The sequence below is a fragment of the Peromyscus leucopus genome, chromosome X, assembly GCF_004664715.2.
Source record: "Peromyscus leucopus breed LL Stock chromosome X, UCI_PerLeu_2.1, whole genome shotgun sequence".
Lineage (NCBI taxonomy): Eukaryota > Metazoa > Chordata > Mammalia > Rodentia > Cricetidae > Peromyscus > Peromyscus leucopus.
This window is the reverse complement of record NC_051083.1, coordinates 87,444,933-87,458,034: the sequence shown is the minus strand read 5'-3', so window position 1 is coordinate 87,458,034 and position 13,102 is coordinate 87,444,933. Positions and strand designations below refer to the sequence as shown.

Here is a 13,102-nt window from a genome sequence, read left to right as displayed (position 1 = left end):
AAAGACCTGCTCAGAGAGACCTTTACTTCTTTGTCAAAGACCTGTCTGACCTAAGAAGCCTTCCTTGGGCATGCCTTAGGAACCAAGTTTAGCATATGACTCACTAACATTTCTCCTGGGTCTTCATTTGATCTTCTCAATTAGATTGTAGCCTTGTAACCCTTTCAGTTCTGCTGTGGCATGTTGCCTTGTATATAGTAAGCGCTTGCTAAACATTGGTGGCTTGATTGGCTGTTGGGTGGGAAGGTAGGATAGGGAAGGGATTGGCTGTAGAAATGTATCCCAGGGAACGTAATCTTTATTTTCTTCATCTCTTTATTTTGGGAGCTGGTTGGTTGGTTATGTATTTATATATTTTTTTAGTTATTTATATTTGTGGTCTTAAATATTGAACTAAGGGCCTCGCACATTCTAGGAAGGCATTCTACCACTGAGGTATGGCCCTAACCTTATTTTGAGACAAGATCTCATTATATAGACCCAGATGACCTGAAAATTGCTATATAGATCAGGCTGGCTGCAAAGTCACAGAGATCTGCCTGTCGCTGTCTCCCAAGTGCTAGAATTCAAGGTGTACACCACACCCCCCCAATCTTTTTTTACCCCCCCCCCTTTTGAGACAGAGTCTCATGTAGCCTAGGCTGGTCTCAAATGTAATTTACAGCTAACGATGATCTTGAACTTCTGTTATTTCTGCTTCTGCTCTCTGAATGCTGAGAATTAAACCCAGGGCTTTGTGCATGCTAGGCTAGCACTGTGCCAACTGAGCTACCTCCCCAGCTCCTTATTATTATTTTTTAAATTTTGAGACAGGATCTCATTAAGTTAGCCAGGCTAACCTTGAACTCACTGCGTAGTCTGGATGGGCCTTGGACTTATGATCTTCCTGCCTTCGCCTCCTGAATTGATGGGATTATAGGCCTATAGCATCGTGTCTGGCTTAAAACTCTGTCTTGCATGCCCTAAGTTGTGTTCAAGAGGTATATTTCACTGCATATACTGTGCTAGTAGTGTGCTTGGTGTTGGGGGTTCCATAAGTATTTGTAAATGAACAAAGGGCCTTAAGAATTGTGCCTCTGCATCCACCTTCCAGTGGGTGAATTTCAGTGTGTGTCTTTGATTGGCAGGCATCAAGAGAAGAGTCCTGATGCACAACCCAAGACTATTCCTTTCCAGGGTGGGTTTCTTCTCCAAATCAGGACTTCTTCCTTGGTATGCCACAAACCCACCAGATTTGTCACAGTCCTTTTGGGGCAGAGCACATAAGGGAGATTTCACCAGTGTGACAGTCAAGAAGCATCCAAGCCGACAAAAGTATCAGAAGAAACAAAGGCACTTTAGATCACTCGAGGACTCCTGGCAGGAGAGGTAAGACTGAAGCTGATGCCATTTGTTTTCAGCAAGTCAGAATCTACGGGGCCACTGAAACTCTGTACTGCTAATATATTGACTAAAATAGCATTATGACAGTTCGTGAGGGTACTTGAAGGAGTGTGATCAGGGCAATCTTGAGGCCTTGTGAAGGATAGTAATAGAACTAACTACTTTGGGATTGTAGGCTGTGTTCTTGTCATAGAGTGCATCTTTGTCAGAAAGGAGATCTTAAATTAGGAACTTGCTTCGAAAGAAGGTCCATGGCGCTAAGCATGGTGGGACACACTTGAAAGTGCAGCCATCAGGAGGTGGAGGCAGGAAGAGCCAGAGTCACCCTCAGCTACACAGCAAGTTTGAGGCTAGCCTGGGATACATGAAAGCTTGTCTCCAAAACCGAAGTAAAAATGAAAATAAATTAAAACAATGTAAAAACTAAGCAAATAAAAATCAAACTACTATTCAGGGCTTGGTGGTTCATGCCTTTCATGTCAGTGCTTGGGAGGCAGAAGCAGTGGGTGAGTTCAAGGCCAGCCTGGTTTCCATATAGTTATAGACCAGCCAGGGCTACATAGTAAGACCCTGTTTCAGAGATGGAGGAGGGGAGTAAGGAGAGCGAAGAAAAATTACTACATGGATTGGGCATGAATAGTCCTGTTACAGCCAAACAAGCAGAAATATAACTCATTTTATGCAACAAATGTATTTTTGAAATCAAATTATATTTTAAAAGCATTAAGGAGGTTAACCTTTTTGAGGCTCCTAGAAGTAGAGCTTTTTGTATTATGACTAATTACCGCCTGATAAATCTGGATTTTTCTTATATTAAATTTGCCCATCTGTTCTGCTTTGTTAAGTAGTAGGCATCACCAAAGTGGGATCTTCTCCCAGACTCCCATCTCCTTAGGGAGATGAGAGTCAGTTGAAGCTTTTGAATTGAAGTAAAACATCAGAGAGATTGGTGGCAGGAAGTACTTATGCATAATAGGTGCTCAGTACATATTTCGATCATTAACAGTGTGTCTGAACGATTTTATTCAAGGCTGGCTGATGTTGTGACTCCACTCTGGAGGCTGAGCTATGAAGAGCAGCTCAAGGTAGGTGTCTAGCTTGCGTCTTCTCCCCGTACTCCTGCCGCAGACTAGAACTAGGCTTATGGAAAACCTGATTGGAGAGTTCAGTCCAGTTGTCCCACAGGTCTTTTTTTTTTTGAAGCAAAGTGTCATGTAGTTTAGGCTTGTCTCCATCTCACTATATAACTAAGGATGACCTGTAACCTTTAGATCCTCCTGCCTCCTGGATTACAGGAGTACACCATCACACTCACTGTATACAGTTCCTGGGCTTAAACCCAGGGTTTCACAAATGCCACACAATCACTGTGTCTAGGAAACCACGTTCCCAGCCCACCCTGCAGGTCTTTAGATTTGGTTTGCTAATGCCTCTGACGATTGAACGTTAGGCTAGATATAGCTTCTAAACCCTAGGCCCGTATATCCAATTGCTGATGTTCTTTTTTTTTGTCATCCTTGTGTGTATGGGTAATAATAGAGTCAAATTTCCCAACACAGGAGCCAGCAGCCACATATGTCTATTTAAATTTAAGTGTAGTCAATTTTGCCATAATGCTTGCTTTGAAAACAAATTTGTTCCAATGGATTGATGTATTAGAGAACAATTTGAGCATAATGCAGATTTCCTGTTTGCCAGGAGCAATTTTGTTCACTAGAAGTGCTAGATGAAAGAAGGAAATTGCACCCAGTTGAACTGGGCTGTGTAAGAATAGATAAAATGTATATGCGTATGTATCAGCCACCCACTGGTTCCCGTAGTTCTCTGAGGATGTTATGGACCATACCTGTTCCAGAATGGTGATCAAATACTCTGCCCAGTGTACTTTCAGTTCCTCATACTACTCCCAAAGTAGTGACCCTTTTGGCACCTACTTCTACAAACAAATCTTGGGTCTTGGAGGGAAAATTCTAGGCTTATTGTCATAGTCTTCTTTCTTTCTTTTCACAAAATTTTTAGATTCATTTATTATTTTATATGTAGGAGTATTTTGCCTTACGTGTATGTGTCCATCCACCATGTTCATGCTTGGTGCCTTCAGAGGTCAGACCCCCTGGGACTGGAGTTATGGACAGTTGTTAGCCACCATTTAGGTTCTGGGAATCGAACCTGGGTCCTCTGCAGAAACCACAAGTGCTCCTAACTGATGAGACAACTCTCTAGCCCCATATTCTTATTTTGTTTTAGTCATTTGACATGCATAAAGTGGTGCTGCTCTTGTCACATCCTGTGTTGGAAAGTAAAAGAGCGTTCGTACATGTGCGTGCACACACACACACACACTCTTACATACACTCAGCTATAAGAATGACAATATAAAAAGCTTAGCATGGTGGTGCACACCTTTAATCCCAGCACTTGGCAGGCAGAGATAAGTGGCTCTTGAGTTGGAGGTCGGCCTAGTCTACATAATGGGTTCCAGGCCACCCAGGGCTACATGAGGAGATTCTGTCTTAAGAAAAGAAAGAGCAGGTGGCTGGAGAGATGACTCAGTGCTTAAGAGCACACAGGCCCCAGGTTGAATCCCTAGCTCCCACATGGCAGCACACAACTGTATGTAACTGCCGTTCCAGGGAATCTGATACCTTCTGAACTCCATGGGCACCACACACACACACATAGTGCATAGACATACATGTAGGCGAAAATCCAGACACAATAAAATAAAAACAAGTAAATTTAAAAAATCTGAAAGAACTAAAAAGAAAGAATGACAGGAAAAAAAAACTAGAAAGTGTAGCTGGAGGGCTTCTTTCCAGGTTCCCCAAGCCCTGCAGTCCCATGATCCACTTATAAAATAATCACTCAGACGCTTGTATCACTTATAAACTGTATGGCCGTGGCAGGCTTCCTGCTAACTGTTCTTTTATCTTAAATTAACCCATTTCTATAAATCTATACCTTGCCACGTGGCTGGTGGCTTACCGGCATCTTTACAGGTTGCCTCTCCTGGCGGTGGCTGCAGTGTCTCTCCTCCTTCTTCCTGTTTCCCCAATTCTCCTCTTTGTCCCGCCTATACTTCCTGCCTGGTCACTGGCCATCAGTGTTTTATTTATATAGAGTGATATCCACAGCAAGAAAGGAGCCCAGGCCCAGACGACAAACAATCCAAACACCATGGGTACTCCCTGGGGATCTGGAGAAGTCAGGTGGTGGCTGCGACCAGTGGAAATAAGAACACAAGGGCTGCAAGGTCAGGTGCGGAGGACAGGACCAGCAGGAACAGAACATACAGTGACCTTCAAGAAAATTGAATTCCAAGCGTTTGGTGCAGAATTTGAGGACAAGGTTGAGCAGGGATGCTCTGTGAAGGGCTGCCCTTAGAACACTGTGTTAGGAGCAAATCCTTCCCGCTGCTTTGTTCTCTGAGAGCTGCTTTCCTGTGTGCACTACCTGATGCATTTTAGGATGTTGTGTGCCTAACCTTCTTTCTCCCATGAGTCCTTCCGTTGTCGTCATCGTCGTCGTCGTCGTCTCATGAGGCCCATTTCAAGTGCTCTAGGCACACATGACTAGTGGCTACTGTGTGTGTGGAGAATGTAGCACAGAGAGAACATTTCCATTACAGGACGTTCTACTGGGCAGCACTGACATATACTTTAAGTGTTTAATCTTAAAGGTCAGATGAAAAGATGAGCTCACACAGAACTCCCTCTTGACCTTTCCTTAGCATCTTATTAAGTCTTTGCCTGTGCTGGATTTCCTGCTTCTCTTATCTGCTAAGTGCATGACCCATGAATCTTGGAGAGAGCCTCTTTTGTCTTCTTTTCTATCCTTGGCAGTGAAAATACAAAATCCTTTGCTGCATTGCTTATATTCCTTCTGTTGCAGGTGAAATTTGAAGCCCAGAAGAAAATTATACAGAGACTAGAGTCGTCCCTACGAGTGCTCCATGGAGTCAGTGGGAGAGTGGCCGCACCCCATTCTGAGGGGCTGCGCTGTCACCTCCATCCTATTATACCCTCTGTAAGTCCCCACCTCCCTAGTTCTTACCCACTGTGGTCCTGGAATGGCTAATGATATCAACAGTGTTCACTGGGTACTTGCTGGGGCCGGGTTATTATCCTGCATCATTTTCTCATTCTTCTGTTTACAATGGCCCTGAGGGATAGGCACTGTCATTTTGTAAATGAAGCTATCAGAGAATACAGGGACTGGGCAATTTACCTAGTGCACACATCTAGAAAGTGTCAGAGCTAATGTTTACATATTCTGGACTGTCTGATACAGAGCTCACTTTATCAGCCACTACCATTCTGCTTCCTTAGGCAGACTCCAGGCTTTAAAAACCTGCCTAACAGTGCTTCCAAAAGAGCAGAATTTCATTTATGGCAGAAGTTGGCATACCATGTCCCTTAGACCAAATCTGTCTCTTTGTGTTATAGCCCAACCCCTCCTGTTTGTGTCTGTGGCTGCTTTCAGGGCTCCAGTGTCACCATCGAGGAGTTATGACAGGTGCCATATGTGCTGCAAAGCTTAAACTATTCCAGCTCTTGACAGGTCAGCTTTGCTAGCTCCTGCTTTATGGCAGGATTGGAATTTCTTTTTCTTTTTCAGAGTAGCAAGGAAACTTTATTCAAAAGCAGATCGCCAGCACCGATCAGAAATATGCTGTCAAGAGTGTTTGGATCATTTCAGCCCCAGTCTTTGGCATGTACCATGCCTTCCACGTCAGCGTCATTGGTCCCCATTCAGAGACCATGGCTGCATTCTCTTTCTTATTATCTCTTTGATTTTGTGTGATCTCTTGCTCTCCTTTCTTTGCTTCTGTCCTCTGCAGCCCATCATCGATGGCTACCGAAATAAGTCCACCTTCTCTGTGAACCGGAGCCCAGACGGCAACCCAAAGACTGTGGGGTACTACCTAGGAACTTGGAGAGGTCAGTTGAAAGCAAAACAAAACAGACAAACACACAAAACAGTGATGGCGGAGGGTGAGGAGGACACAGATAACGGTGTCAACAGGAGTGGAACACACAAAGACTTTAAAGAAAGCTGACTTTGATACAGCTCCTGGTGGCAAGGTTGATCTGGGTTAATTTCTGATGGTTACAACAGTGAGAGAGATCACTGCCCTTGCCTATTCCTCTAAATGCAATTTGCCAGATAACCCAGTGAGGGCTTAGAGTGAATGTTTCCGTTATCACTGCTGCCACCTCATCATTGACATTGGAATCCTTGTTTCTGCTCCTGTCCATATTGGGAGCAGTGCCCTCCTTGGTTGGGAGTCACTGTCAATCCCCATCCTCATAGACCTAAAGACTAGAGCTTTCTGTGCTCAATCCATCTTAAAAGAATTGGAAGGGAAAGTGGGGTACACGTGACAGAAATCACAATGGCATTTTCTGAAACTCAGTTCCTGCATCCATTCCCCGATTCCATTCCTGAGCTTTTTATCTGCTGATTTTCAATAACTTGACTCGAAACACCATCGTTTGATATTAGTCACACTGTTTAATATCCATATGCCTTGAACTACAGTTCATTAGGGCAAGCAATGCATTTGGCTTTTCTCTTCATGTGCTGAATTAAATGACTTTATGACGTCAGTGTTCGATTATTCACTAGTAGGAAAACAAAACCCATTACATTTTATTTCCTCTTTAAATCTGAACAGAAAGCAGATATCGTCACATAACACACTCATGGTATGAGAGGAAGTATTTAGGACTAGCTCAATTAAGAAGTAGCTGATGAATGGCTAAACCAGGGAACAATTAGGTTTTCTCTGTTAAAAAAATAGCTAAGTACTTGAATTAGGCCTTTTGCTTCTTTGTATTAACATATGCCTCCAAAGGAGGAACTTGCAGCTGCTGGGTTAGGATGAAAACTGTGTAAACAAATCATTTTTCTTCACGTAGATGGGAATATTGTCTGTGTACCGTGTAGCCATCTGAAAAACATCCCGGAAAAACACAGTCAAGTAGCTCAGGTAAAAATGAACAAGGGTGAGTGGAAGATAACCCAGGGCACTGTAGTCTCTGGCTGCACTGTCCCTGACATTTGAATATTGGTGCCTGCTGTGATTATTGCTGGAGGGAACGAGGGGCTCTGTGCTGAAAGCCTACCTTTTCATGTGGGCAGATTATTGTCCGGGTTTTGTGCCGGGGAAGGTAGAGAGTGGGAGGCAGAACTGCTGTTGTTATTGGAAATGTCAAGGGGTACAAGGACGTTAGTAGCAGGGAATTAGCAGGAAAGAGGTACTGCTGAGACCACTGTGTTGAGTCAGGTGTTCGAAATATTTGAAAGGTTAATGCTTTCAGCAGAACAAAGAAATACCATGAGAGTTGTAGGCATGGCAATAAGGCAGCTACCGTGGGACTGAGCTGTGACTCAGTGGTAGACTGCTTGTTTATCATGGATGAAGGCCTGGCTTTGAATCCCGGCAGCATAAAAACAAAACAAAACAAACCAAAAACCAAAAACCAAAACAAATTTCTCATGTGATTGACCCCTGAGACATTTTTGGGTCCATCTGTTTTATGAGTCCACGACTGGGTGCCTACTGTGTTTCAGGTAGTGTCCCTGGAGCACGGCTGCAGTGGTGACTCATTTAAATGATGCCTGTGCTCAGGGATAGGAACAACCAAAGGCTGAAGCCGTTCTGAGGCTTGAACTAGACTCCCCAATGACTCGCTTCCTCCTCTGCATTCTTACCAGTACCGACCGTTTTCAGGATTCTTGCTTCTGACATTGGGGTGCTGCTTTTTCATGGGGCACATGATAACGCCCCATCTAGGACACACCTGTTTTGGTAGACCCATTTTCCAGAATCCCCATACCCTTCTGAATCACCCTCTTGTCCTATTTTTGTGGGGGATTTTTCTATTTTATTACATTTATTTATGTGCATGGTGTGTGTGTGTGTGTGTTGTGTGTGTGTGTGTGTGTGTGTACGTGTACGTGTACATGTATACTGCGGTACACTTGGGGAGGTCAGAGGACAAGAGTCTCAGGCATCAAACTCAGGTGGTCAATGTTGGTGGCAAGCACTCTTCCAGTGAGCCATGTCGCTGGCCTCTTGTTAGTGATTATTTGAAACTCTTATCTTTCTTTGTTTTTTTTTTTTTTTTTTTTTTTTTTTTTTTAACTGATTCACCTTTCCTTTGGTTTTGGAAGATTAACGTAAAAAGCTCTCAGAAGCAAATTCCTTTGGCTGTTTGTCCATCTGCAAATGTCACTGAAGTCTGACCATTCTTCTGTCTAAGTGGAAGAAGTCGTTGTTTCCCTTTGCCCCATCAAAGCTTAGGCTCCTCTTTGTTTGGACTCGATCCCTGCTTCTTAGATTCCCTGTCCTTCCTTACACACCCCTTCTCCTGTTTCTTTGCCCACCCCCACCTCACAGCTCTTTTTTCTTCATAGTTTTATTAGTATTTCCCACCTTTAAGAAATCCTAATAGGCTGGGTGGTGGTGGCCACGCCTTTAATCCCAGCAGAGGCAGGTAGATCTCTGTGAGTTTGAGGCCAGCCTGGTCTACAGAGTGAGTTCCAGGATAGGCTCCAAGCTACACAAAGAAACCCTGTCTCAAACCGCTCCCCCCAAAGAAATCCTAATAGTTCTTACTTTTGTGTCAGACACTCGACTGAAGTTGATCTTGTCCAAGCCACCAGTGACCTCGGTTTTGTCAAAGCCCATAGAAACTTTCTGCCCCTAGCTTACGTATTTTCTCTTCCTTTAGCACCGTGTCTGTCTTATTCCTGTTTCCCTCCTGAAACACTACCTTCTTCAGTTGGTTTGTGATACCATTCTCTGATGGCTTTCCTCCTGTCTCTTTTCTAAATATTTTTGTGTGTGTGTGTGTGTGTGTGTGTGTGTGTGTGTGTGTGTGTGTGTGTGCCATCTGTGTGCGGGTGCTTGCAAAGGTTCCCCTGGAGCTAGAGTCGTAGGCAGCTGTGAGCTACCTGATGTGGGGACTAGGAACCGAACTTGGGTCCTCTGGAAGAACAACAAGCTCTCTCAATCCTTGAGCCATCTCTCCAGCCCCAACATTCCTCCTTACCTTGTTCACAACTTCTCCTTTCCTCCTATGGTTGTTGGTGTCTCCGAGGAGTCTATCATAGGCCTTCTACTTTCTGAATATATTCTTGGGAGATAGCACCCAACCTTAACTGGTGCCTTGAATAGCTACTTAATAAAAGGATAGCTGTTACCTTGTATTTACATTCTGTTGCCCTCTTAAGCTTGAGGAAGTTCCCAGAGACTGCTGAGCATCCTTAGAAAGCAATCAGCTGGAGATCTTCAAATCAGTGTTGTCCTAATCTGGTCTTCTCAACTTCTGTGCTGTGGCTGTGTTGGGTTATATTAGTCTCTCTTGTGAGGGGCTCTTCGGTCCATTGTATCACGGTTAGCAGTGGCTGTAGTGTCTCATCTATTAGGTACCATTAGTTGGCAATAACTAAAATTGCTCCTATGTGGCCCCTGGTGAACAGTTTCCTCCTGCTGCTAACCGCGGTCCTAAACTAAGCTTACCCTCTTATTTTCCCGAATGTTCCTGCTACAGTTTACTTACGGGCATTCCAGTGGACTAGAAACTTGTGTCATCTTAGCTCATGTCTCAGTTCCCCCTTCTTCCTCGACATCTAAGCCATCTCCAAGTCCTTGTTGGTTTTGCTAGTCTAGAAATACTTTGACTCCACCCAGTTCTGCACTGCCAGCACTTGAGTTCAAACGACATTCTCTGTCATCTGGACTACTGCATTAATGTCTGCACTTGTCTCCCTGGCTCCAGCCTTTCACTCGGTGCCTTCTCCACTCAGAGTCCCAGCGGTCTGTAAAGTGAAAGGAACACAGTGCTATTCTCCTGCTGGAAGCTCTACAGTGGTTGCCCAGGCATTTTTGACTAATTTTCCCCCCAAATTATGCTGTGTTTGTGTTCATTGTGTGTATGTATGTGTTTGTTTGTATATGCATGCCCACACAGGCCATGGCACACATGTGGAGATCACAGGATGGCTTACTAGAGCTCATTCTCTCCTTCCACCATGCGGGTCCCAGGGATCAAGCTCAGGCTGCCAGGGTTGGCAGCAGGAGCCCTCTTGCCAGCCCTGCCCAGTGTCTTTTGGAATGAAAGTTTTAATTCTTTACCCTTTCCCTTTAGGATCTTCATGACAAGGATCCCAGCCTTATCTTCTGCCCTCTGCCTCCCTGCTTTCTTCTCCCCATTTGTCCTGAACCTGGGTGACACTGCCACGCTATCTCATTCCTGCCTGCCTGCCCTCTCTTTCTAGAATGTTTTCAGTTTGCAGCCCATCCCCGCCACCGCCGCAGCTGTTTATTTGCCAAGATTCACTTCAAGCATCAGTTCGAGAGAAAACCATATCCGGCTCCTCACTCTGATTAAGGGCCCCTGTCCTCTGTATGTGGGTATCTCTACTGTGCATCTCTTGTACAGCACCTGGTACACCATATTTCACTGTCTGTGGGTGCTTCCCACACTAGCCTGTGGAGGTAACGGCTATGCTTTATCTAACTTCGTATAGCACCCAGTGTTGATTCATGTGCAGTGTTTGTGAGTTTGGCATATATTTGGTGAACTAATACTTATTGTTTTAATCTGTATTCTCATCTACTTTCCATCTATCTTCTTTAGATTATTTTGAAGCACATTGTAGACATAGCACATAAAATGTAAACATTTCGATGTGAGTTCTAGGAGAAGATAATTACTTTTAAAAATTTAATTTTATACCACTACCCCACCTAAATATGTTTACCCATAATATAAAATACCTGGTATTTAGGTTTGATATTAATTTATCTAGTGTTTTGATTTTGTATTGAGATAGGGTTTCTCTGTGTGAAGACTTGGCTGTCCTAGAACTCACTGGGTAGACCAGGCTGGTCTCGAACTCACAGAGATCCATCTGCCTCTGCCTTTCAAGTGCTGAGATAAAAGATGTGTGCCACCACCCCTGGCTTGTGTTTTTATTTTTCTTATAGTTGTTTTTTCTCAAGTCAGGATTTTAGCAAGATTTATTCTTGGTGTCCTTGGGGTCTAGGTCCAGGCTTCCCATAGATACCAACATCTGTGGCTGCTCCAGTCCCTTATATGGGAAGTGGTGTCTTCCCATATATTTAGATGATCTCTGGATTACGTGAATTCTTAATACAGTGTCAATGCTGTGTAAATAGTAACCAGCAGCTATGTAAACGGTTGTTATACTCTATTGTTTGGGGTCAAAAAAGACAATGGTTTAGATGTTGAGTCCAGACACTTCGTTTTGAAAAGTTTATTTCTTTTGTGTATGGGGGTGCATGGGTGTGTGCCATAGCAGGAGTGGGGAGAGAGGATGACTTGGAGGATTGGCTCTTCTCCGTTCACCCTGTGGGTTCTGGGGATGAAACTCAGGTCATCAGGCTTGTGTGGCAAGCAACTTCACCCTCTGAGACATTTTGCCAGCCCATGGCTCCCCATTTTTATTTTCACTTTTGATATTTTTGCCTTTTTGTGTCAGGGTCTTACTCTGAAGGCCAGGGTGTCCTGGATCTCCCATGTAGCTCATGGTACCCTCAGACCTGCACTTAATTTCCTGCCTCTGCTTCTGAGAGCTGGGGTTATAGGTGGGAGCCAATAAGCTTGACTTTTTCAGATTAAAAAAAAAACCCTTTTTATTTTAATTTTGTGTGTATATAGTGTATGGACCCATGGGTGTGAGGTGTGTGCACTTATGTCCATGCTTGTAGAGGCCACCACAGGAGGGCAATGCGTGTTCTCCCCATCAGTATGTACCCTATTCTCTTGAGACAGGGGTCTTACTGAAGCTGGACCTTCTGTGTTTTTGGAAAGCCTGGATGCAGGCAAGCACCGAGACCCTCCTGGTTTTCCCTGCCATCCCCCATTGCTGGGATTACAGGTATATGCCAGTATGCCCAGCTTTTTCTGTTTGTTTAATATGGGTGCTGGGACCCAAATTCAGGTCTTTATGCTTGTACAAATGCCCCTACCAGACCAAGATTTCGATTTAAAACAAAGTTGTTTATTTATATCACAGGCGCACTCAGTCTCTGTCTCTGTCTCTCTCTCTCTCTCTGTGTGTGTGTGTGTGTGTGTGTGTGTGTGTGTGTGTGTGTGTGTCCCCGTGTCCATGTCCCACATTGGTCTTGAGCTTACTATGTATGACCTTGAACTTTGTTTCTGAGACAGTATTTCACCATGTAGCCCTGTTGGCTATCCTGGAACTCACAGGGATCTTCGTGCCTCTGTCTCCAGAGTGCTGAGGTTAAAGGTGTGTGCCTCTGTGCCAGGGTGACCTTGAACTACTTATCCTATTGTTTCAAGTGGAAAATTCCTACTGTGGCTACAGGCATGTGCCACCACACTTGGTTTATATGGTACAGGGGATTGAACCCAGAGTCTTGCATATGCTAGGCAAGCATAGTCCCAACTGAGGTGTATCTTTATCTTAGTAGATTTGTTTTTATTGTTTCTTTGATTTAATTTCATTTTATAATTTTTTAAAATAGCTACATGATTCTAGAGATAAATCTAGAAAATAAAGTTGCATTCAGACAGGTCAAATTTTGCTGGATGTGGCACACACCTTTAATCCTAGCACTTGGGAGACAGAGGCAGGGCCATCTCTGTGAGTTTGAGGCCAGCCTGATCTTATTAGCAGCTTCCAGGACAGCCAGGACTACATTAGAGAGACCTTGTCTCAA

General features: G+C 44.1%; 1 protein-coding gene across 12 annotated transcripts in view; it reads left to right on the top strand.

Annotated features, from left to right (window-relative positions):
* Window positions 1-13,102, top strand: part of Trmt2b (tRNA methyltransferase 2 homolog B) — an 88,965-nt gene that overhangs the window by 6,093 nt on the left and 69,770 nt on the right. For all 12 annotated transcript variants that reach the window (XM_028875019.2, XM_028875025.2, XM_028875018.2 and 9 more), the window contains 5 exons: window positions 1,128-1,368; window positions 2,414-2,468; window positions 5,275-5,409; window positions 6,224-6,323; window positions 7,305-7,375. In XM_028875019.2, coding sequence (XP_028730852.1) covers window positions 1,148-1,368; window positions 2,414-2,468; window positions 5,275-5,409; window positions 6,224-6,323; window positions 7,305-7,375 — 582 coding nt within the window. In that variant the 5' untranslated portion in view covers window positions 1,128-1,147. The remainder of the gene's footprint in view (window positions 1-1,127; window positions 1,369-2,413; window positions 2,469-5,274; window positions 5,410-6,223; window positions 6,324-7,304; window positions 7,376-13,102) is intronic.